At 42.7% G+C, this 26982-nt stretch overlaps 1 protein-coding gene across 2 annotated transcripts in view; it reads right to left on the bottom strand.

Annotated features, from left to right (window-relative positions):
- Positions 1 to 26982, bottom strand: part of tmem19 (transmembrane protein 19) — a 75784-nt gene that overhangs the window by 30360 nt on the left and 18442 nt on the right. For both annotated transcript variants that reach the window (XM_052119062.1, XM_052119061.1), the window contains exons 2-3: positions 4527 to 4676; positions 1117 to 1230 (exon numbers count right to left, since the gene is read on the bottom strand). In XM_052119062.1, the coding sequence (XP_051975022.1) occupies positions 1117 to 1230; positions 4527 to 4656 (244 nt within the window). In that variant the 5' untranslated portion in view covers positions 4657 to 4676. The remainder of the gene's footprint in view (positions 1 to 1116; positions 1231 to 4526; positions 4677 to 26982) is intronic.

Below are 26982 nucleotides of genomic sequence, written 5' to 3'. Positions count from 1 at the left end.
CAATTCAAGATCGTACTGTGATTAAACGTCTGATTTATACCCCTAGTGACTAACATGTTGTCAAGCGAGATCAAACATGATCGATTAGAGTAGCAACATTAAATTGAAGAGAAAAAAAAAAAGAATAATAATAAATTAGAGTAATAAAACACACAACTGTGTTTAACCCAAAACATATGGATAAACAGCTGCAATTTCCTAAATAGTTTTATTCAAAAATAATTTTGTTAATTTTTTATTTCAATTGGTGAAACCTTTCGCACATGAGTTTTCCTGTACTGACGGATCCCCCGGCACAAGTTCTTTACTGCTTGCTCGGCTGCAACGTGCACAACACAATGTGACAAAATAATAACAAAATAATGTTTCACACTATTCCAATCTACACTCACACAATTGTACTGTATAATGTAATTAAGCTGAATCATAAACTTTACCAGGTAATCATGAACGCTGCTGCACTATGTGACTCTATCTAATGATTGTACCATTAAAACACAAACGTGGCAACAGATATAATATTGAATATCATGTATAAATTATATACAGTATAATACGACCAAATTACCAACTTAGGACATCGTGTCAGTGCCAGCCACAGCACAAAATGACTGTTTGTGAATCTGCTGGATGCATTTTACTTTACTTTCAATTTTTTGGCATGATTTTCAATGAAGTATTTCAATGAAACTGCTCATTGGGGACTTAAAGACATTGAAAACATTTAACATGACAGCACGAGGTCGCCATTGTCTTTAGTCCCACTCATCTCTGAATTAACATTTCAACTTTAATGAACAGTACTTTAGAAGTTTCACTATTAAAGGAAAGGAACTGGTTTGAATATGTCTTAAAAGTCATTGAAAAAACATTCAAACTGAACTTTTCTTGATTTGGGCTTTATTTAAAGCAATATGAGTGTATCAAATCCTGAATTTTAATAAATACATTTTAATAAACTTTTGCTTGTTTTATAGGATTAATCAAATAAATAATCGAAGATCAATCTATTATAAAATGAATCATTAACTGCAGCCCTAGTGAGTTTGTGTAAGAATGAAGGATTTGAGCTTCTGTTGGTGCACACAGTTACACTGCTAGATCATCAGTCCTTACCTGCTATTGCACCACCATGATCAAGACTCTTTCTTTTAAAGGCTCGAATGGTGATAACGAGAGGGACGAGCACTGAAAACAGCCATCGAAATGGCGATACTGGTTGCAGTGTACCTGAAAAATAGTAAATAATATGTAATGAATTACAGATGAGTAGACACATAAGACACATAAAAGTCTGCTAAAAAAAACTAGTGAGCTGCCTCACTGAGTACTACCTATAGAGGTGCCTTCTAAGATAGTTTCTTATAAAAGATTCACATGTGCATTTTGGCTTTTTGCCTAAACTTGGCAGCAGGGAGTAAGACATGTCTCACTCAATAAACCAATACTGCAAAACTAAAGTACTGCATAACACGACAAACCTCCATCTACCAATACATATGTGGAGATAAAGCCGGCAATATGTGCTTTTTTTACCCTCAACCAAAGCATTAAATGAAGCATTACACCGAGGCCTGTGCTCTGGTGCCGGATCGATTTGGAGGTGGAGAGTTCGTCATGGTCTGGGGTGGTGTGACACAGCATCATCGGACTGAGCTTGTTGTCATTGCCGGCAATCTCAACCCTTTGTGTTACAGGGAAGATATCCTCCATCATGTGGTACCCTTCCTGCAGGCTCATCCTGACATGACCCTCCAGCATGACCATGCCACCAGCCATCGTTCTGTGTGTGATTTCCTGCAAGACAGGAATGTCATTGTTCTGCCATGGCCAGCGTAGAGCCCAGATCTCAATGAGCTCGTCTGAGACCAGTTGGATCGGAGGGTGAGGGATAGGGTCATTCCTCCCAGAAATTACCAGGAACTTGTAAGTGCTTTGGTTCTTTTGCCAAGAACTGGCAAATCTGGTGCAGTCCATGAGGAGGAGATGCACTGCAGTACTTAATGCATCTTGTTGCTACTCCAGATACTAATTTAGATTTTAACCCCCCTTGTTCAGAGACACATTATTCAATTTCTGTTAATCACATGTCGGCGAAACTTGTTCAGTTTATGTCTTAATTGTTGAATCTTTTTATGTTCACACAAATATTTACATGTTAAGTTTGTTGAAAATAAAAGCAGTTGAAAGTGAGAGGACATTTCTTTTTTTGCTCAAAAAAAAACAAAAGACAAAGATCCCCCATTTAGCCTTAACAGACTGTCAGACCCGACCAGGTACTCATTTTAGGCCGAGTCGACCTAGGGGAGGCCTGGGACCGGTTCAGCTAATCATCAGTGGTGTTGGCCATGAGCGGGAATCGAACTCAGGTCGCCAAGTTCGTAGCGCAGCGCGCTAACCGCTACACTACCGCTCCCCACTGAGATTAGATAATCAGACAGGCTGGTTTGAGTATTTCTGTAACTGTTGATCTGCTGGGATTTTCACACACAACAGTCTCTAGAATTTTTTGGCTGATCGTGTACATAGGACAAGCATACTGATAATGTTCTTTTCTTTCATTTGAGATGGGGAATTAATCAGGCATGTGACTGGCTAAGGACAAAAAAGCAGGAAAATATACTGAGACCCCCCCCCCCAGCGGCCGATCAAACTGGTGGCTGACCTATATAGTGAAGCAGGACCCGTAACAACTAATTTGAACAAAAAATACATTTTAATTTGTTTTACAGCTAGATGTGCAACATGCAACTTTTTTTGTACAGTATGACACATGACAACAACTGATTTGAATTTAAAAAATAAAATATATCTTTTTACATTTTTTTTTTACCAAACTTAAAATGCTTAATGTGCAACATATATTTTAACTTATTTTTGTTTTACATTTTTACCCAACTTTAACAGCTAAATGTGCAACATGCAAATTTTCATGTCAAAAGAAGGCCTCAATTTTTGTATGACTGACTCTTTAGCCTTTGTACTGTAGCAAGCTTTTTTAGAGCCTCTACACGTTTCTTTTGGAATTTGCGCCTGGCACTCACAGCTGCTGCCATGATGGCATCTTTTGCCATTTTCTTGCCGGCCGTCGGCTTCTCAGAGTGATTTAGTTAGTTAGTGTTAGTGTAGTTAGTGTTTTTTAGTTTCGGGTTGTATTTAATCTTCTAAAAAACGTCAGATCGTCCGCTTTTTGGCGGCCGCCAAAGCATATTTGTGTCCCGCAAAAGAATGACTGCTGCGCTTGACAGGGCGCAAACGAGCAGAGAGAGAGGAGAGAGAGAGAGAGAGAGAGAGAGAGAGAGAGAGAGAGAGAGAGAGAGAGAGAGCACTCACGTCTTCAAACAACACGAGCGCTGTCTTGCTCTCTCTCCCTCGCGCATATTAATCCAAATCAATTGACACGATAGTAGGTCGGAAGACCGCAGTTTCACGTGGAGCATTTGGAGATTTTTAGAGACTGTAGGAACAACATCTCAACACTAAATTATAAAGGCCTGTCTCATATAGACGCCTGTCTCAAATACAAGCCGGTGCAGTTCGACGATTTGGGCTATTTTTTTTAAGTTTTACGGTATATGAGGTAGCGCAGAGCGACCCCGCGGATCCAAGCTGTCTGAAACGCCTTTACATAAAAACACTGTCACAACCATTCACAAGAAATTAATTTATAAGTTGCCAAAACCTTGAAAACAACTTATACATCATACAACGATTCATACAGCAAAGTTTTAAGGGTGGCTAGAAGTAGCTAACTTAGCTATCTTATTATTGTATAGCTAGCAAATACAAGTAACCCCCACCAGTTTTTTTTACAGATCTACATGATTCACGTAGGTCACATTTTCAGGTCGGAAAATCCGGAATTCCGGATTAATCCGGAAAAATCACATCCCCGATAAATGAGGCACTACACGGAGTGAATTTGGAAGCCTGGTCTTTAATTGGTAATGTAGACTCAATATACATCTCATTGACTCCTTGGTGATCATTATTTCAAACTTGATAACACTTCCTATAGCACCATCTAGCGCTCTGCGCATATGTCAAGCGCTAGGAAGTGCAATCCACCTTGAAGTCATGATCGTGCCTAGAGACTGCAATTACAAGGTGCACAGTGAAAACTTCTTCTGTTCTCACCTAGTACCAACTGAATCACTTCAGAAGACATTGATTAAACCACTTGAATCTTATGGATTTACTTTTTGGAGCTTTGGAGTTCTGGTCAACAGTCACTTGCATTTTATGGAACCACAGAGCTGAGATATTTTTCTAAAAATATTTTTTTGTGTTCTGTAGAAACACTTCTAGGATGGCTGGATGGTGTGTAAATAATGAGAAATTATTGGGTGAACTATACCTTTAAATTAATAAATTAAATTAAATAAAAAAAAGTGTGCAGCCCTCGAGGCTAAAGGGATCCTGCTTTCTGGGCCCCGGCTTTCCAAAGTTGAGTATCCCTGCACTAGATACTCCAGAATGTATGCATCATCTTCAAATATGACAAACTCAAAATTGAAAGTGCTCACCGTAGTATGTGCTGGCGGTTATGGACAGGACCCAAAACGATAATGAAATTGCCAGTGTTAAACACAACACAATCATGTAAGCCATCATCTTGATGTAATCCTTCATGGATATACCATCCTCAAAGCGCATTTTCCTTGATAAGCGCAAATCTATGAGAAACATAAAATCAGACAGAACTAGGTGAAATGTCAACATAAATGATTTTTATAACATTTTAAAAGGTTGTAGAAATTATATATGTATATTTAGAATTTTAAATATTACTATATTTTATTAAAAAATAAATAAATAAAAATATATATATATATATATATATATATATATATATATATATATATATATATATATATATATATATATATATATAAACATTTTACAAATAATTAAGCAATTCAAAATATATGTAATAATTTTTGGCAATTTGTTCAATTACATCAAAAAAACATAAAATATAGTTGCAAGAGGAATTTATTGACCCAAATGTGACGCTTTCACAAAACTTTTCATGTTACCTCAGATCATGGTCCTAATGAAGCTTCACTTCAATAGGACAAAGCGTAACTGAGACACAGCCTCACTTCCTGTTTTACAACAACTTTGTTAAATTAGTCGTATTTCAATAACAGTTGTGTAAATCAAAAACCTAAAGACATCTTTAGGAGAAGATGCAAAAACAATTAACATCATCATTTAAGATAGCGGCCACTGTAATGTGTTTTGGGGATTTGTAATTTAAGGGGTCCACTGCTATCTCCATGAGGAGAGTAATCAGAAGAACAAAGCATTTGTTTCTAGACCAAATTATTTATAAGCTGGTGGTGGTGCTATAGAGTTTGTTCTAGAGACCCCAAATTTTGTGTTGGGTCTAGTCATACCCACCCATATTGAGTGCCAAATTTGGGTTAGCAATAGACTTCCAGAAAGAGGAAGAAGAATTATAATAGGAAATCTAGGGGCCCTAGATATAACTGCAAGCAGACCAAGGGGAGTATGATTGGACATCACTGATTGAACATGATCTACGCATTTCAGATTACAACTCAAATATGGGAAAACAGGTCATGGAAATAAAATAACAAAAAACGATGTCTGCCCACCAATTCTGTGTAATGACTGTCACAACTGCTTTCCTGCATCTGGAAGCAGCACCGCTGCATGAATTGCATGAACTTAGAGTTTAAAAATCAAACAATTCAAAAAAAGAACAAAGCATCAGAGTTGTTTAAACCAATGAGCATTAGGCGTCGTTTCCCATCATGCATGTAGTTTGCGTACCTCAGAAAAAGCACCTGCGCTGCCTTCCTCTAAAGTCCAGAGACTGCGGCCGCCTCACTGTCGCTGGAATTTTGTTTACATACGTCATCATGACATCACAGCAAGTCGGATATTGTTCTAACCTGCATGCACCTGTCGGTGATCATCAGTCATTGTTCTTTTTCTCTAAATGCCTGCACTGTCCTCCTATCTACAATTGATATAATTCTACTTGTGAATTTCCTCATCTCAAAAGGGTCTAATGACATTCAAAAATAAACCTGTCCTGGGAAATATTCTGCGGAGTAAAAAGTGACAACTTGCCCCAGTCTCTCCATATTTATGCTGCATTTCATTCATCTCGGAAAGTTGGATTTCCCAACTTCCTACAAGGAAAGGTGCAATGGAATGCCACTTCAAGTTGAAATTCCAACGTGGAAACTCTTGCAGAAATGTTCAACTCCGAGATGCAGGTGCGTGACATCACACAAACATGTTAGCACCCGGGGTGGGAGATATATTCACTTTTATTAAATAATATCGATAAATGAGTCAAACTTCCTACATTATATGACATTAAAGTTTATTTAACAATACCTGAAGAAACAAGTGTATATACTCTCTTTTGATCATTGTAAACCTGTAGCACAAATGCTAGCATTGCAGCATTGTTTATCAGATGGGTTGCTCCATCTCTGGGGAGTCAAACCCCTGCTAAACTAACGGGAGCATTGCAGTTTTGTTTCCTTAAATTCCTTATCATTTTCCGAGCATCTGTCAATGGAATGCTTTTTCTTGGACAAGCATGGAGGTGGTTTTGAAGAGCGGAGAAATAATTATTTTAATCTGTGTGGTTTAACAATCAGTGTTGAGAGGGTTACTTCTGAAATGTATTCCACTACAGATTACAGAGTACATGCTGTAAAATGTAATTTGTAACGTATTCCATTAGATTACTCAAGGTCAGTAACATACTCTAAATACTTTGGATTACATCTTCAGCACTGGTAGATTTATTCACTTGTTTTGACTATAAAAATTCTGTCAGTACAATAAAACAAAATACACATGTTAAAAATACATTATCTGAAAAACCCAAATATCTTACGCAGTGTTGTTTCTAAAACAAGATTCATATAATTGATTTTGCTTTGAGGATTTTTTTACATTTTAACAAGAAAACAATATAAACTTATTATCAAGAATATGATTTTTGCCCTAATATCAAAGATCTTATTAGAAAAAAAGAAAGTTTGATCTAACGTTAATTTTCTTGATAATAAATATGATGGTGTCTGGTAACATGTGCATGTAAAATGGCTAGAAATAACATTTTAGCTTAGCGTAAAGCTGACCATTTACACAAGATTTATTTCTATTACTTCACACTTACTTCTCTGTCTGCTCGTATGAATGTAAAACACAAGGGTGTAACTTTGGTTTGAGAAGTGGGGGGGACACAATGATGTTCTCGATCAAAAAATGTTTTCGATTTGAATCCCATTTCCTCCATTTACATATAGGCTACATTTAGGGACTATGGCGATTCAAAATCCAGGAAATGGATATAAAGTTGTTTATAATGATACATTTTGCCAAAAAGAATAATAGGCTACTAAACTATATATAAGAAAAATATGTCTTACCTTATTTATTGTTTAATAGCCAAGACTTGAGAGAATCATTTTATAAAGTCAAAAATTTTCACAAAACAAACTTTTATTTCAAACTAACCGTTTAATCTGACATTAGTCAGAGACACATCCACCAAACCGCAGGTACACAAGATTATTTGTCACACAAGATGCAAAATTGAAACAATCTCACACACATAAAAACAAATATTTAACTTTAATATAAAGAGATTTTTTTGTGTCCTCCATCTATCAATTCAATCCCATCTCTCCATATACTAACTATCCACCCTTCTATACTGTCCTTTCTCCTCTTATCACATGAAAAAACCAAACACATGCTTCCTGTACTCATTCGCCATGATAAACTCCTGGCAAATGTTTTCCTTGCTGACTTTATCCAGCATTTCTTTGTGAATGTGACAGACTGCTACATTGTTAATGCGAATCTGCAACATTGTGCTTCTCAGCCAGGTCTTCAACCTCCTCAGAGCACTGAAGCTCCTCTCTGCTTCCGCAGAGGCAGTAGGAACAACCATAAGTAGTCGAATAAGTGCTTCAACTTGGTTGAAAAGTCCACGGACTTCAGGCAACTGATTCCTCAGAATAGTAGCGGCCTCTGAAGTGGTTGTGTATGAGTATTGGAGCTTAAACATATTCAGCTGCACTTTCAGTGACCTTTCGTTTAATTCAGGATACTGGTCCACCACAGCAGTGTCTACATCCCCAGTTAGGAGGGCTTCCTCCAGCTTCGTCAGTGTTTTCAGACTACCCTGATCAAACCTCTCCTTCAGCTGGATGTCCACAGTATCCAGCACCTTGAAGAAATCAGCTCTGTAGTGTTCTTCTGGGGTTGTAGGTGTGTGTGTGCAGTAGTGACATTACCAATGAAGCGTTTTGGTGGATGGCGGATGTGGGGCATGGTAATGGGCTCAATATTTAGCTTGGTAATCATCTCTGTTGCATGGCTGTATATCTCCTGGAACTTCTCCTCAGTTCTCTTTGCCCTCAGGGTGGTCCTTACACAATCTGCTGCAGAGAGCATACCAGACACCGTTTCTGTTCGCATCTGCAGTGTGCAATTTAGGCTCATGAGCCCTAAAACTGTGGTACCCTTTCCAAACCTCTCCAGCAGCCCTCTTGCTGTCACACCAGTGTTTGAGGCATCTGTTTGGGCCATGTGCTCTAAGCTGAGTAGCACGGACTCGTACTGATGTAGAACAGACCAGATTGCTGGAGTCCTGGTCGTCCATCTTGTTTGACACAAGGGTTGCAGGTTGCTAACTGTCCCAGATGCTGCAGCTGCAATATTCACAAATTTTGTTTTGTATTTGCCTGACATTTTGTACAGACAGCCAAGCTTGTGGACCCAATCCAGGGCATCAGATGTCAGTGATGACGGTGTACAAGCAGCCTGGGTGACCAGATTTGCACAGTGGGCGCCACAGTGTACATACAAAGCCAGTGGCTGCATCTCCTTTATCCTGGCCTGTGCTCCCTTTCTGTTGCCTGACATTTGTTTTGTTCACTGCTCCATCATATGTTTGTCCACGCAGACCAGACAGCGGAAGATTCAAGCGCAACAACACATCTGTGGCAACTTTTGCTAGGTTTTCCCCAGTAGTGCATGAGACTTCGTAAAACCCCAAGAAGACCTCGTGAGGAACCAAATCATGGTCAACATACCTGACACATATGGCTTCCTGTTCAGTTCCTTCAATGTCCTGTGTTCCATCAATAATAATGGAATATTGGAGGAGAGGCAGCATGTGAATTGAGCTAATGATTTCCCTAATTATGCTGTTTGCAAATAGATTTAAAAATTAATTCTGGATTTTGGGGAATGTGTAATCATGTTTTCTTGTTGACAGCCATTTCTCTAAGCCAGGGTCATCTTCACATCTTACTTTCAGCAACTGTTTTAAATTACCCTCATCAGCTTCATGGCCCCTAAGAGCAGCTCCCTGGCGTGCCAAGAGCTGTACAGAGCCCGCAATTTTCATGAGACACCGTCTTGATTCCTGTTGCTGTGCAGCTTTGGCTGAAGATAACTGGACATCTACTGGTTTTGTTTTTTGGCAGTGGGTAGTGATAGCAACTTTGTGTGCATTGCTTTGGACATGTTCTGCAAATTTTTGAGTTGCCTTTTTCCAGTTTCGGAAACCAGTTTTGACAAATGTTGGATCTGCATTCTTGGCCAAATTTGATTTTTCATGCCCAAAAGCTTGAGCACAGAAAAAACATAGGATTCCACTGACTCCTGAACTGTAGTGGAGCCAAGGAAATTCACGGTACCACTTTTCTTGGAACCTTAGCGTTTTGTTGGTGAGCTGCTGCACTGCAATGAGCTTCGGGTTTGCGTGGTTGGGTTCAGCATCCTGCTTGCCTACCTGCACTTCTGTGCCTGTTCCCTGTCTCTCCTATGAAATATGAAAATGTGCTAGCCTGTTTCTGACATGACATAATTAAAATTAATTATCTGACCCTTTACACAGCACATACCTGCAACTCTGAGCTACTTCTTCCGGTCTCACCCTCCTTGTCTTTAAGCAGCTTCACCTCATCTTTTCTCTGATATGAAAGCATGGCACAAATAAAAATAAACAAAAGTTCATCACAACTATATTATAACAGTCAACAGAAAAATATCAGGGCCTGACTATTTGTTCCCCTTCTGTCGCTCTCTCCACGTTGTGTCAGAGAAGCGACACTAGGGGTCTCTCTTGAGCGCCGATATTCACCTCTGAACTATGAAAAAAGGCCAATGAGAGTGGGCAACCAGTATTTGCATGTCCCGCCCCCGGACATATGGGTATTTAAGCGGCGCAAATACGGGAGTTCATTCAGAAAATTTCTTCGGAGCGATGGTCGTGTTTGCAGACTGCTGCGTTTTACACACCGAGTTCCTGCTATCCTCTGCTGCATGCTGTTGGATTCTACGGCGCACAACAGCGGCTTTCTCCTGTTTGCACGGCTGTGCACTTCCTGCCCGAAAGCATCGACAGTTGCAGATAAGAAAGATCTCTCACGAGTTCTTTCATTCATAAAAGAGTGATTTTATTTAAAAGAGTAATTTCCTCTAAAAGAGCAAAAAACACAGCGGCATTGAACGTCCTTTTAAGGACGCGTCTTTATAAAGATGCCTTTCTGCCCCTGTGTTGTTCCTGGATGCGGTAGAGTACTCTCCGCTTCCGACGGCCACAGGCGTTGTCTCGTGTGTCTGGGCAGTGATCACACTGAGGCTGCGTTTGTGGATGGTTCATGTTCTCATTGCGAGAACATGACCATGACAACGTTGCAGTCACGGCTTGCTTACAATCCCCTTCTTCCCACGGGATTGAGGACGATGCGGCTGGCGATGGAGGCGATTCGGGGATGGCAGCGGGTGCAGCTCCGCCGGGTACGCCCCCTCGGACCACCCGCGCCCGGCACGCTCGTTGACTCCCGTCCCCTTCGAGGTGGCGGCGACTCGCCTCACAGCCAGTCTGCCTACCCTCTTGCGATGGAAGCAGATGAGTTTGCCGCGACATCGAGGGCGTGGGCTCTGATGCTGAGGGCTCCTCTGGGCTGCCGCCGGGCTTGCACGCCCAGGAGGAGGCCGACGCACAGATGTCCGATATGCTTTCCGGGCAGCCAACAGCGTGGGCCTGGATTGGAACCCTCCATCCTCCCCACAGCCATCACGGCTGGACGATTGGTTCTTGGCGTGGGCGCGCTCACAGCCTCGCTCCCGGTTCCTTTCTTCCCGGAGGTGCATGATGAGCTGACGTCTTCGTGGAGAGCACCCCTCTCCACTCGTCGCACCGCCACCTGCTCATCCGCCCTCGCCACCCTCGACGGCGGAGTCGCCCGCGGTACACGGAGATCCCCAGGTGGATAGAGCTGTTGCGCTCCACTTATGTCCCGGAAGCACTACCACCTGGCGGGCCGCCCTGTACTCCCTTCCCGGTCCTGTAGAGCAACATCCTCGCTCACCGCTGAAGGCCTACAGCGCTACCGGACACGCCGCTTCCGCCCTGCATGCCATGGCTCTCCTGCAGGTCCACCAAGCCAAGGCACTTCGCAACATGCACGGGGGTGGCCCTGATCCCGACACGCTGCAGGAACTCCGCTCAGTGACCGACCTCGCCCTGAGAGCGACGAAGGTCACAGCGCAGGCACTCGGGCAGGCGATGGCCACTCTGGTGGTCCAGGAACGTCAGCAATGGCTGGACTTGGTTGAGATGCATGAAGCTGACAAGACTTGCTTCCTCAACGCCCCTGTCTCCCAGTTCGGCCTCTTCGGCGACACCGTTAAGGACTTTGCCCAGCAGTTCTCCCTGGTGAAGAAGCAGACGGAGGCCATTTCGCACATCATGCTGCGCCGCAAGATTGCCGCCACGGCCCAGGCCCCACCTGCTCGCCGAGGGCATCCTCCTGCGGCCAGAAGACCTTCTGCTCCACCCCAACCTGGGCCCAGCTCTCAGCCCCGGCGTCGAGCAAACCGCCGGAAGCGTACGCCCCCTGCCTCACAGACCACTTCGAGGACCCGGAAGGCTCCCAAGCGTCCCTGAGACAGCGGAACCAGAGGACGAGAAGTTAGCTCCGGAGGTGGTAAGACCACTCCGTCCTCCGGTGGAGGGCCGGGAGGAGAATCTTTTGTTTTTTCATTTGCCACACCCCCTGACGGGGGCTGCGGTACCCAAATTCTCAATAAAAGAGCTATTTCCTTTACCTCTGGGTCACATGGCCCGCAAATGCCGTTCTCACGGCACTTTGCTTTCAGGCCTCAACAGTCTCAGCGCCCAGGATGCGGTGCTTCCGCCCTCAGCCCCACGACTGTTCCCCGGCCAGCCGGTTCAGACGAGTCCAGAGGACGCCAGCATCAGACCTCCTCCTCAGTCACGAACCCGCCCCTGCCGGTGCGCTGGAACAAGGTAAGTGCTTTGAGCTTATTCTCAGCACCAGAGCCTCGAGGCGCCACAGCGCCTCCGACGCCGCGATTACCTGTTCCGCGACTGCTGCGAAGCCCCGCCAGGTACGTCCAAAATACTCGTCCCCTTGGTGCCCCTAGCACGGAGCTTAGAGGCATGGCATTCACTGCCCAGCTCGTCACGGTGGCTGCACCGGACCATCCGACTCGGTTACGCAATTCAGTTTGCCAGGTCTCCGCCCCCCTTCATGGGCGTTCGTTCCTCCGCAGTGCATAGCGAACATGCCCACTCCCTGCGCGAGGAAATCGCCTCACTTCTAATCAAGGACGCGATAGAGCCTGTCCCTCCGACCGAAACGAAGAAGGGTTTCTACAGCCCTTACTTCATTGTACCCAAGAAAGGCGGCGGCATACGACCGATCTTGGACCTGCGAGTTTTCAATCGGACCTTGTCCAAACTCCCGTTCAAAATGCTTACCCAGAAACAAATTCTATCTGGCGTCCGGCATCTAGATTGGTTCGCAGCGGTAGACCTGAAGGACGCGTACTTCCACGTCTCAATTCGCCCTCGACATCGACCCTTTCTACGGTTCGCGTTCGACAGCCAGGCGTATCAGTACAACGTCCTCCCCTTCGGCCTGTTTCTATCCCCTCGCGTCTTCACGAAGGTCGCCCCACTACGAGGAGCGGGCATACGCATACTCAATTACCTCGACGATTGGCTCATTTTGGCCTCCTCGCAGGAATTACTATGTGCACACAGAGACCAGGTGCTCGAGCACCTCGGCCGTTTAGGGTTTCAGGTCAACTGGGAAAAGAGCAAGCTCACCCCGGTCCAGAGCATCTCTTTTCTCGGTTTGGAGTTAGACTCAGTCTCAATGACAGCACGTCTCTCCAACGAGCGTGCTCAGTCAGAGCTGCAATGCCTCGCTTCTTTTGAACCAGGCACCGTGGTCCCTTTGAAACGTTTCCAACGGCTCCTGGGGCATATGGCATCCTCCACGGCGGCCGTGCCACTGGGGTTGATGCATATGAGACCACTTCAGCATTGGCTCCAGACTCGAGTCCCAAGACGAGCATAGCGCCATGGCACGCACAGCGTGGAAGTTACCCCCGCCTGCCGCCAAACCTTCAAACCCTGGACAGACCTCTGCTTTCTACGGGCAGGAGTACCCTTGCAGCAGGTGTCCCGTCGCGTTCTGGTTACAACCGATGCCTCCAAATTGGGTTGGGGCGCCGTGTGCAACGGGCGCGCAGCCGCAGGCCGGTGGAACCGAGGCCCGCTGCGCTGGCACATCAACTGCCTAGAGCTGCTGGCCGTTTTTCTTGCCCTGAACAAATTTCTTCCGTCTGGTCCCTGGACGGGACGCGGAGGATCTAGCCAGCCTACCTTCGGCCGTCATAGACACTAATAACCAAGCCAGAGCCCCTTTGACCAGGCATCTTTACGCCCTGAAGTGGCGTCTGTTCGCGGACTGGTGTTCTTCCCGAGCCGAAGACCCGCAGAAGTGCGCAGTTAGGTCAGTGCTCGTGTTTCTTCAGGAGAGGCTGGAGAGGAGGCTGTCCCCCTCCACCCTCAAGGTGTATGTTGCGCTATCGCTGCCCACCACTGACTACGGTAGACGGCAAGTCTCTTGGTAAGCACGACTTAATCGTCAGGTTCCTAAAAGGTGCCCGGAGGATGACTCCCTCCCAGCCTAACTTGTTTCCCTCCTGGGATCTCTCGGTCGTCCTTATGGGACTCCGGAGACCCCCCTTCGAGCCGCTTGACTCAGTTGGACTCAGGGCCCTCTCTCTCAAGACCGCCCTGCTGATCGCGCTCGCTTCCATCAAGAGGGTCAGGGACCTGCATGCGTTCTCGGTTAGCGACGCTTGCCTGGATTTCGGTCCGGCGGACACTTTCATGATTCTAAGACCGCGACCGGGCTACGTGCCCAAGGTTCCTACCACACCCTTCAGGGATCAGGTGGTGAACCTGCAAGCGCTGCCCCGGGAGGAGGCAGACCCAGCCCTTTCACTGCTGTGTCCAGTACGTGCCTTACATATTTACCTGGACCGCACACAGAGCACCAGACGCTCTGAGCAGCTCTTCGTCTGCTTTGGGGGACAGCAGAAAGGGAATGCTGTCTCCAAGCAGAGACACGCCCACTGGGTTGTCGACGCCATTTCCCTGGCTTATCACACCCAGGCCGTGCCCCCCCCTTTGCGGGTCCGAGCCCACTCCACTAGGAGTGTTGCGTCCTCGTGGGCACTGGCTAGGGGCATTGCCCTAGCAGACATTTGTAGAGCAGCGGGCTGGGCAACACCTAACACTTTTGCGAGATTCTACAATCTCCGAGTTGAGTCAGTATCATCCCGTGTTCTCTCAGGTACCGAGCCCATAGAACTCGGTGGCACGTCCACGATCTGACCGGGTGAATCGTTTGCATCCAGCGCCCTTCCCCCTAACCAGGGGAAACAGTGCGCCTTCTTTCCCAGGAGATGCCAGGTTTGGGACACTGGTTGACTCCTCCCTAGCCCTCGTGGGTCGCAGTTCTGCGGAGGAACTTCGCCGACCCAAACCACTCGCGGTACCATTAGCTACCCTGTACTGGTGTAGGTGCCCCACAGGTAAGGCCTCCTGTTCGGACTCCCCCTGTGTGTAAAACCACGGTTCTGTCCCCTCACGAGAGTTGACTCCGTGTTTTCCTTAGGCAGTTACAGCTGCCTCGGGTGCCGTGCTGTATGCTTCCCCTCTGCGAGGCTGGATCTACCACCGCACTACTGTTCCACATAAGACCTAAGTATAAGCCATGCGATGTATTTGCCACTCAAAATTTGCCTCCCTCCCGGGTAGGTGTGGCCTCCAGAGGGTCTTCTCCGCCCTAATAAGGGCTAAGACCCCCTTCCCTCAATGCGTGTAAGGGCCCCGGCCGTAGTTGCTCTATGCGAGAAACATAGAGAGAAAAGAGGCCCAGCCAGGCTGGCCCGTTCCCATGTTGGCGGCCGTCACCTTGTTCCCCCCTCCAGGGTAACGATAAGGAATCCTTATGGCTTAAATGGGGCATTGGGGAAGGGTACATGCAGCCTGATACAGTTGGTCGTTCTGCACGTAGGAATACCTGCTCGCTCCTGTATCAGCGGATCACGTACATGGCTCAGCGCATGGCTCTTTTTAAGTGGACCCCTAGTGTCGCTTCTCTGACACAACGTGGAGAGAGCGACAGAAGGGGAACGTCTAGGTTACGTATGTAACCTCCGTTCCCCGATGGAGGAACGCAGACGCTGTGTCTCCCCTGCCACGTCGCTGTGCCGAGCCCCTGTTGTGGCCGGACCATTTCCGGCTCCTCAGAAAAATCCTGAATGAACTCCCGTATTTGCGCCGCTTAAATACCCGTATGTCTGGGGGCGGGACATGCAAATACTGGTTGCCAACTCTCATTGGCCTTTTTTCATAGTTCAGAGGTGAATATCGGCGCTCAAGAGAGACCCCTAGTGTCGCTATCTGACACAACGTCTCGTTCCCTCCATCGGGGAACGGAGGTTACATACGTAACCTAGACGTTTCTCTCCCAACACACAAGTGAGCAGGTAAATAATATGAAACCACACCCATGTGATGATGTGACCATGTTAAAAAAAATATTCTAAACAAATAAAAACACACACTTTGGCTCCTACAAGAAGAACATTTAATTTGATAATATTCAAACTGTATTCACTACTTATCATGTACACTTCTTCCCTTTTATCACCAACAAATCAAAATCACCTGGCCTTTCATACAGCACATAACCTACCTGTAACGTTGTGCTGCTACTGCTTCTCCCTGTTTCACCCTCTCTGTTCTGAAGCAGCTCCACCTCATCTGTGCTCTGATATGAAAACGACTTAGTTATGAGTCCACTAGCGTAGCCAGAAAAGAGTCTCTGGATGTACATCAGAAAAACTGGGTGTGCCACATTTATTTTCAGATTAATGTGTAAAAAACCCTGACTCTGCGTATCAATAACTACAGAATAGACTGGGCTGATGTGTAAAACTATACTCAGGCTCGCCACATAACCATAATACTATATAAAATATAGACAAACTCAGGGCTCGACATTAAGACTTTTTTCGAACAAGTAAATCGGTCATTCACTGTCCAGGCAAAAAATAGGATTTTCTTTTCTTTTAAATATAATTTATTCTCTCATCAGTGTTCAGTCAGCTTTGACATATTTAAATCTGCATATTTATGATAGTTTAACCTTTTATAAAGGGTATTTTTCCCTAATCATTTAAAATATATTATTCATATTTCATTTTAAATTCTTAAATTTGATCAATAAATTAAATTAGAATAATAAGACACTATATGGCTGTCAAATTTAATAATTTACACTGAAAAATTACAACTGCATTAAATAATGTTATGAGATTGTTTTAAATATTTTTTGAATATGCAAATATGAAATATTAGAAAGAATGATACTTTTAAACAAGAAACTAAATCATCAGTAGGAGGCGGCAGGCGACTGTCTTAATGAGTGTGTCATTTATTCAAACGATTCATTCAAACTGCTGAATTGTTCAGGAATTAGGCATTTATATGGGTCATTGAATCTTTGACTCAACCGATTCGTTCAAAACGCTGAATCATTCAGTAATGAAAACACGTTACGTGTTCCTGTGAGAGGTGTTTTCTGCTGTGATCTTTGTTTTGAACTTTGTTTGACTTCCAGATACAAAGTTCAATTCAAGCCTTCCCTGTCTGAATTTCAAGAAAACATTGTGCAATGCATCAATGAGAAAGATAATGAGCTAAACAACAGAATTCCCTTTCAACGAAGTGAAAGAGTCTAAAAAAGACATGTAGGATGTAAAGAAAGAGATAAAGACAGTACACAAAGTCAGTGCTGCACATGGAAAAAAGTGGTCGGAGTTTGAATACAGGCTCAACAAGGTAGAACTCTCTGGGAACCAGCACCAGAGGTTTGTGTGCCCTTATGATCCTGAGGGCTGTGTTGTCTTGTTGGAGTTTAGCCCAGTGGACGAGAGGGTCGCCTCCCTATGCCTACGGGTTGTGGGGGGGGAAACTCTGACTGTTGTCTGTGCATATGCACTGAACAGCAGTTCAGAGTATTCGGCCTTCTTGGAGACCCTGTAGGGGACTCCATAGTGATGTTTGTTATTAGACTTCTGAGCTAGTCATGGATTATCTATAACAAACACCATGGATAACTACAGGTCCTTCTCAAAAAATTTGCATATTGTGATAAAGTTCATTATTTTCCATAATGTAATGATAAAAATTAAACTTTCATATATTTTAGATTCATTGCACACCAACTGAAATATTTCAGGTCTTTTATTGTTTTAATACTGATGATTTTGGCATACAGCTCATGAAAACCCAAAATTCCTATCTCAAAAAATTAGCATATTTCATCCGACCAATAAAAGAAGTGTTTTTAATACCAAAAAAAGTCAACCTTCAAATAATTATGTTCAGTTATACACTCAATACTTGGTCGGGAATCCTTTTGCAGAAATGACTGCTTCAATGCGGCGTGGCATGGAGGCAATCAGCCTGTGGCACTGCTGAGGTGTTATGGAGGCCCAGGATGCTTCGATAGCGGCCTTATGCTCATCCAGAGTGTTGGGTCTTGCATCTCTCAACTTTCTCTTCACAATATCCCACAGATTCTCTATGGGGTTCAGGTCAGGAGAGTTGGCAGGCCAATTGAGCACAGTAATACCATGGTCAGTAAACCATTTACCAGTGGTTTTGGCACTGTGAGCAGGTGCCAGGTCGTGCTGAAAAATGAAATCTTCATCTCCATAAAGCTTTTCCGCAGATGAAAGCATGAAGTGCTCCAAAATCTCCTGATAGCTAGCTGCATTGACCCTGCCCTTGATAAAACACAGTGGACCAACACCAGCAGCTGACATGGCACCCCAGACCATCATTCCTTCTCCCCAGTCTTCCTCCAGACTCTGGCACCTTGATTTCGAATGACATGCAAAATTTGCTTTCATCCGAAAAAAGTACTTTGGACCACTGAGCAACAGTCCAGTGCTGCTTCTCTGTAGCCCAGGTCAGGCGCTTCTGCCGCTGTTTCTGGTTCAAAAGTGCTTGACCTGGGGAATGCGGCACCTGTAGCCCATTTCCTGCACACGCCTGTGCACGGTGGCTCTGGATGTTTCTACTCCAGACTCAGTCCACTGCTTCACGCAGGTCCCCAAGGTCTGGAATCGGTCCTTCTCCACAATCTTCCTCAGGGTCCGGTCACCTCTTCTCGTTGTGCAGCATTTTTTGCCACACTTTTTCCTTCCCACAGACTTCCCACTGAGGTGCCTTGATACAGCACTCTGGGAACAGCCTATTGGTTCAGAAATTTCTTTCTGTGTCTTACCCTCTTGCTTGAGGGTGTCAATGATGGCCTTCTGGACAGCAGTCAGGTCGGCAGTCTTACCCATGATTGCGGTTTTGAGTAATGAAACAGGCTGGGAGTTTTTAAAAGCCTCAGGAATCTTTTGCAGGTGTTTAGAGTTAATTAGTTGATTCAGATGATTAGGTTAAAAGCTTGTTTAGAGACCCTTTTCATGATATGCTAATATTTTGAGATAGGAATTTTGGGTTTTCATGAGCTGTATGCCAAAATCATCAGTATTAAAACAATAAAAGACCTGAAATATTTCAGTTGGTGTGCAATGAATCTAAAATATATGAAAGTTTAATTTTTATCATTACATTATGGAAAATAATGAACTTTATCACAATATGCTAATTTTTTGAGAAGGACCTGTATAAGAACAGTCTCACTTCAATCTAGAATGCACACTGAGCACAATATTATCTTTATTTCACAAATGGGTTTCTTACAATAATTACAGCAGCACTGCAATTCAACTAAGCAAGTACTGAATGACTTCTTTAGATTTAACATTTACTTGCATATTTGCAACAATGAAATATAGAGGCTGGAGTTTGTTTTGTGTAGTAACACTTCTTCGCAACATTGATGTGGATGAATCTGCATGCTCCTTGTGCTGGTGCCTCCTATTGGCTGGAGTTCGTTTTGTGGAGCATTTTTTGCAGGACATTGCAAGTATTAGGTCATCTGCTGCACTATTGTAACAGCCGGGTCACTGAACATTCATTTGACTGTCCGAGGAAACTGAACAAAACTTTTTATTTATTTATGTGCATGTGTGTGTTGGTTTCGCTAGTGGCTGGAGTTTGTTTTGTGGAGGACAACACCTTCGGGAGAGTTAAGTGGATTAATCTACACATTCTTTGTGTTTATTCCGCCTATTGGCTGGAGTTTGTTCTATAGATTTTCTTCTGTTATGTATTTCTGTCTCAAAATCTGTATAGAAACAACAGATTTGAGCAATCTGATGGCAAAGATGTCGCGGGGGCTATCGTTGGCATACATGGACTGTTTGAGTTTAGAGGGATGGACGCCGGTTGGTTGCTATTGTGCGCGGGGTTAATGCGCACATTTTTCTTTTTTCTGTTTGTTTGGTTCTGGGGGAATTTCGGGGTTTGACTATTGTACTAATGTTGGAATGGGGTCTTTATAATTTTGTTTTTGACACACAATCTATTTTTCTAATATTTCAAAATGTAAAATGTTAATATGAGTGGATTGTCTCTCTCCGCATGGAATGTGAATGGGTTGGGGCACCCCATAAAAAGAAGGATGGTTATTTATTTTCTTAAACAAAAGAAATATGACATAGCGTTTCTTCAAGTAATGCTGTGTCACTGAATCTAACCCTGCAAGAAGCTGAAAAATTTGGGAAGATATTTTCTTTAGTGCTGGCTCAAGTAAGAGCAGACGAGTCATTACATTGATAAGTAAACATCTACATTACAATTCAAATGTCTCAAACAGATTAAAGATAAATTAGGAAGAGTCATTATAGTTTTAGCAAAAATGAACGGGCAAAGGTTGATTTTGGCTAATATTTACACACCTAAAGCTGATGATCTGGGCTTTCTTGAAGGGATGTTGCAAGCTGCTGGCACCCCTCATGATATAGTATTGGGAGGAGACTTTGATCTTTTGATGGACTCAGTCCTTGATCATAGTGAAGAAAAAGTGTGTAAGCCCCCTAGAGCAACATTGACGCTTGTCGAAATGTGTACAAATCTTGGTCTTGCAGATATTTGGAGACTTTTGAACCCATCTGGAAGGGACTATTAATTTTTTTCATCAGTCCATAAGATTTATTTTAGAATAGATTTTTGTTATTTAGTCCCTCATTTCATCTGTTGTGGATTGCTCAATTGGAAACATCTTAGTCTCATTTAACGCCCTGGTGTGTTTAGAGGTGTTGCCAAATAGAGAAAAAGAAATATATTTGGCACTAATGTATCACTTTTGCAAAATCCTGATGTCCAACAAATGTTAAAGGCTGAAATCAATGTTTATATGGAGGCCAACTGGTCCTCAGTATCCTCTGTGGGTGTGGCTTGGGAGGCACTTAAGGCGGTTCTTAGGCGTCGGATCATACAGTATGCCTTATTAAAAATAAATTCCAAAGCACGAGAACTCGTGGTGTTGGAAGGGAATATTAAAAGTGCTGAGGCAGAGCTGAAGTGCCGAATGTCACCTGATGGCCGAGTTTTGGCTATTCAGGGCAAGACAGTCATACCTTGAGTCGGGAGACAAAGCAGGGAAGCTTTTGGCTAGATATACAAAGCAGAGAGAGTCTTTTTCTACCATTCCCTCAGTGAAATCTGGTGGTGGTGAAATTTTTACTTTGGCATTTGATATTAATAATGCTTTTAAAGAAATCTATTTTGATCTCTTTAGTTCCACGTCTGGTGGACACAACTGATGAAGATATTAGAAACTTTGTGGAACCTTTAGAACTCCCTAAATTGATGACTGAGCAAATATTCTGAGATAAACTTGGAGGAGCTTGGCGATGTAATTAAGGCCTTACCTACAGTCAAGGCCAGATGGCTTTGCCACAGATCTTTTTTTAGATCTTATGCTACAGAACAGGCTCCACTTTTGCTAGAAGTTTATACGGAAACATTAAATAATGGAAAGCTTCCGCCAACCATGGCACAAGCCCAGATCAGTCTGATACTTAAAAAGGACAAAGTTCCAAGCGAGTGTAAGAGTTACTGTCCCTGATCCAGCTGGACGTAAAATATTGTCAACATTTTGGCTAATCGATTAAGTAAAGTTCTGATATCTCTTATACATATAGATCAGGTGAGGTTTATTCGGAGCAGCAGCTCTTCTGATAACATTATGTGTTTCATCAATATCATGTGGTCAGTGAGTCCGGTTGCTGCCAAAAATGTGTTTGATATGGCAGAATGGGATTAACTTTTAAGATTTTGGAAATATGTGAGTTTGGGAGTACATTTACTGGATGGATTAAGTTGCTTTATAGATACCCGGTTGCGGTGGTACAAAAAAATGGATTGATTTCAGATTATTTTACTCGGGATAGGGGCACCCGTTAGGGTTTCCCTTTTTCCCCATTATTGCTCTGTCTTGCCCTGGAACCATTAGCAGCTACGAAAAGAAAGAGCATTAAGTATTTGGGTATTTTATAACCAGCAAGTTTGTCTGATTTAGTCAATTTTGACTCTTTAATAAAAAGGTTTTCAAGCGATGTGGGAAGGTGGCCTTCATGACATTTATCGATGATTGGGAAGGTTAATGATATTAAAATGTATTGTATTCGTTCAATTTGATAGCATAGCAAAGTCCTTAATTTGGAATGGTAAACATCCCAGATTACATTTCAGTAAGTTGCATAGGCTGACTGGCAAAGGTGGGCTAAGCCTACACAAGATTTTTTTATTATTATGCATTTGGTCTCAGACATTTGGCTCATTGGTCGCTTCCACCTGAAATAGCTCCTCCCTGATTTTGTATTGAACAGGAAGTTATTGCCCCCATTTTGCTATTGCAAAGCCTTTCTATCAAACTCACCGGAGAAGTTAAATTACACCACGTTATCTCGTGTTTGCACTTGGTATGGACAAAAGTGTCCAGAGTGTTTAATTTGGATATTTATATAAATGTTGCCTCAAGCTTATGGCTGAACCGCAAATTATGTATTAATAAGTCCCCTTTCTGCTGGTCAGAGTGGATTGTGAGGGGGGTTGGGTTACTACACTCGGTGACCTATATGAGAGTACTGTGTTGAGATCCTTTGAAAATATGAATTGTGTATTACTCCCTGCTAATTCAGAGTCTGGGGGAGGGAACTTCGACTTCTCTCAAGAGATTATGGGAGAAAGATTTAAACTTGAAATTGGAGGGACATTGGGCTACGATAATAAAAAAAACGTCAAGTCTGCATCTAGAGACACAGGGGTGTGCCTAATGCAATTCAAGATTTTACATAGTTTCTACTGGACCCCCTCTAGATTGTATAAACTTGCACTTAAAGACACGCCCACCTGCTAGCAACGCCAATCAGAGGATGTAGACATAACCCATGTCTTTTGGAGGGGTGTTAACCCTCTGTGGTCTGAGGGTATTTTGGGCCCTGAAGAAGTTTTGACATATCTTGACATTTGTGCTTTTTCCAGTTGCTTAAAAACATATTAATGGCTAAAGTCTGATAACACTGTATTCAGCACAAACTGGGCTACAATAATATGTGAGCAACATGTGTGTACATGTTTGTATTTTTGAGAAAATAATGTTTATGCATGGTTTTTGAAAAAAAACAACAATTTTAAGTCACTGAAATAAGGCCATATAACATACTAAATATTTGTCCACAAGACTTTTGATAACTGGATCTTGTAGCCTAGAGTTTATGCTACAAAATGTTGTGAAAACCATCCTGATCACTCATTCATACAAAACAATATAGTAATTGAACTTTTGTAAGACACTTTGTGTTGAAATGTAATATGCGAGGAGGCGTGAACTATCTTGAATATTGATGTGTTTCACACCTGAGGATACAAAGATGCCTCCCCTGGGCCTATCAATGAGTAATGTGACAGAAAGAGAATGAATGTGAGGAGACTTAATGATCAAAATCAAGTTTTAAGTTAAAAGAAGTAATCTGACTATACATTTTCTTTACATAAAGACTTTACTTAATTTTAGACCTACACTACCATTTAAAAGAATTCTCTTCTGCTCACCAAGACCGGATTTATTTGATCAAAAATACAGAAACAACAGTGATATTCTGAACTCTTTTTACAATTTAAAAGAACAGTTTACTATTTAAATATATTGTAAAATGTAATTTGTGATCAAAACTGAATTTTCAGCATCATTACTGCAGTCTTCAGTGTCACATGATCCTTCAGAATCATTATAAGATGGTGATTTTCTAATATGGTCATATTTAAAGTGCATTTTACTAATTTACACCTGAACACATATTTGCAAGCACAAGCTTTGTTGATGATAATGAGGCATTTTAAACACTAGATAAAATATAATCTAAATATTCATATCATATTTATATCATACAGCATACAATTTAAATACCTGCTATAGCTGAAACTGCATTTAAATGTAACTAAAACTTGCTTATTAGGATGCATTTAAAATTTCAATACTCTGAATTCTGGTTGGCAAGTCTGGAAACAGTCCCACTAGTAAAATATGTACATGTTTATATAAAATAGCATGTCAACTAATTAAAACTAAATGACTTACTCATCCAAAATTGTATCATCACCTGGATCAAATCTCTCTTCAAAATACAAACGTTCATCAGAGTCCCGCTCTTCTTCTGAGGAAAATGTTAACTCTTCCATAATATCCTGTAGCCTTCTCATCTGTGTATTGTTGCAAACGCGCAGAAAAATGAATGAAAAGTGTTTACAACCTCACAGGGCGTGTACATTTGCGTTGATAGTCTCAGCACATTAGCGTACGAATGGCGTGCTCTGCTGGTGGGATCACATTACAGATAATTAGATAGCCTAGTAAAAACTGCTTTATTTAGACATATGTTTCATGTTTGAGTGATAAGAATTTGCTGAGTTTCAGTTCATTTTTGTGACGTGTTTCAGATATATGCTGGTGAACACGGAGACAGCTGAAAGCTCACCCTTTGTATTATCTTTATTTTACAAATGCACAAGGTTTTGTTGTTATTGTGAGTGTACACAAATAAAAGTAGACCCTTTATAGTCTCTAATGATGTCTTACACTTATCTGTATACCCAAAAATGACGGAGTATTTTAAGTTGTTTCTGCTGTAATGACGAAATATTTTCATAGAAACAATCTACATAGAAAAGGTCTGTTTTCATTCCAGCTCAAAAATTTACTATATTGGCCAACATATCAGTAATCTATGAATTTTCCCCATCTAAAATCGGTTTCTGTATCAAAAATCCCATATCGGTTGGGCTCTAGTTCACATTATACAAACAAACCGAAGTTTGACGTCATTCGACCCTGGGTGTGCACCAAAAGTGCTCGTATGAAAGCACTCTTACAGAAACATGCAATGACATCAGAGTGAAACTTCAACGGTTGAAGATATTTTACAATCGCAAGGATCTGCATCCAAATTATAAATTGCTATTCATATACAAAATCTGGCCGACAAATTAATCAAATCTCTGCTAGTAGGGAGACGCAAATTGCTCCAATTTCGCACAAAATTAAGCTAAATTTGAAAGTGAAAGTTATGAGGGCAGAGAATATGTGAAATTGTATCCAAAATGTTGTATCCGGAATCCAAATATTGTGGTCAAAATCAAAACTTGATGTAGGAATCTGCAAAATTTAATCAGGCCCACAACATTCATCCAGTGTTTTAATATCCTCTCAGATAAGATGCTGAGAAAGCTGCACATTAAATTGTTAACCAATTTAACACTGATGGTATTGTTGTGAAGCGCTCTTTGCAGACCAATTCACCTATGTGGCCAGCTCGAAAACCTGATGGTAATTATAGATTTACGATCGATTATACCATGCTAAATTTTGTGACACCAAAAATAACTCATTGTTGAAATTCTGAACAATTTTACAACATTTCTCCCAATCACCGCTACTTCAGTACGATTGACATCACAAATGGTTTTGGTCATGTCCAATCAAATCAGAAGATCGATATCGATTTGCGTTCACCAGCAACAGACAACAATTACGCGATTGCCATAAGCGTAACATGATAGCCCATCTCTGTTTCATGGTGTTGTTGCACGCGCTATCAAAGCAATTGTGAATTCTTGCTCACCTTCAGTAATAATCCAATACTGCTTTGTCATTCTTCTCACTCCGCCCAACAAGGGGTGTCATTTAGCTACTTTGACGTCATTAAGTAAAAAAAGAAAGTGCAACTCTTTTTGCTGAGGTGACGTTTTTTTGGGACATTGTGCTGGTTGCGATGGCAGAAAACCACTTCCAGGCAGGTTCACTGCAATTGCTAAATGAACAAAATCAGCAACAATCAAAAGCACCAAATTTATATTCCTGATTTTTCTGATTTGGCCGGACCCTTTACTGAGGCCGTAAAAGAAGGTTTTCCTGGTACTGCTCCTCTAGAATGGTACCAGAGTATACAGATCCAAAACCTTTGCTTGTTGAAATTGAGCCAGGATTGAATCGATGGATGCATTTAACCCTTTCCCTGCTACTAAACCCATTCACTGACCCCGCCGATGCTACGCGTGATGCTGCTATAATGATAACACTACCTACACCCCCTGACAGGTCCACCAATGTAATGCTGCTTTGACAGAAAATAAATTCTCCTTCAACAAAAAATTAAAAAAGGAACATAATAACAATACTAGTGACTAACTTTGTTGGAAGGTTTTCCCTTCAATGTTTTTCCACCTCCCCTCTTTCTCTCTTCTCTTTGGACATTATACAGAGTTCCTAGATCCAGGTCTTGTGATATACCAGTTGACACATTCCTAGCCATGCTGGGGCGTAACCTCTTCCTGAATGATCCTGCTTTCCTAGCTGTGTTGGTTGGCTGATCAATCCTAACCCCACCACTCTTCAGGGCTGGGTCTATCACCACTAGAGCCTAGTTTCAGCCACTGATGTTTCACTCTGGGCCCAGGACACATCCTTTGAATTGACTTCTTCATTCTCCAAGCAAGATACACACACTCGATACTGGTTTCATGAAATTTTCCCTAGTTGTGGTTGTGAGAACCAACACAACATCACATCTCATTATCACAGCTGTGTACATCCCCCCCAAAAGCCGACACAGACCGGGCACTGAAGGAAATGTATGGGAGTATAAGTGAGCAGGAAACCGCGCACCCTGAGGCCGCGTTCATTGTTACCGGGGATTTTAACAAAGCCAATTTTAAAACAATAGCGCCAAAAAACCACCAACACATCAGCTTCAACACACGAGGGGACCGGGTTTTGGACCATTGCTATTCTCCTTTTCGGGATGGCTTCAAATCCCTCCCCCACCCAACATTTGGCAAATCAGACCACTCTTCTGTTCTGCTTCTGCCCGCTAACAGGTAGAAACTGAAAAGGGAAGCAAGTCAAGTCAATTTTATTTGTATAGCCATTTCACAACACACATCGTTTCAAAGCAGCTTTACAGAAGATCAGGCATTAACAGACGATAAAACTAATGTCTATAATGTCGATGAATCATCATTGTGTAATTAGATAAAATACGATTGTTTATCGTGTTTAAAAATAAGTAATTCAATAGTAATTGTATTAATAACCCCAGTGA

The sequence above is a fragment of the Xyrauchen texanus genome, chromosome 45, assembly GCF_025860055.1.
Source record: "Xyrauchen texanus isolate HMW12.3.18 chromosome 45, RBS_HiC_50CHRs, whole genome shotgun sequence".
Lineage (NCBI taxonomy): Eukaryota > Metazoa > Chordata > Actinopteri > Cypriniformes > Catostomidae > Xyrauchen > Xyrauchen texanus.
Note: the sequence above shows the minus strand (reverse complement) of the source record. Positions and strands in the feature narration are given on the sequence as shown.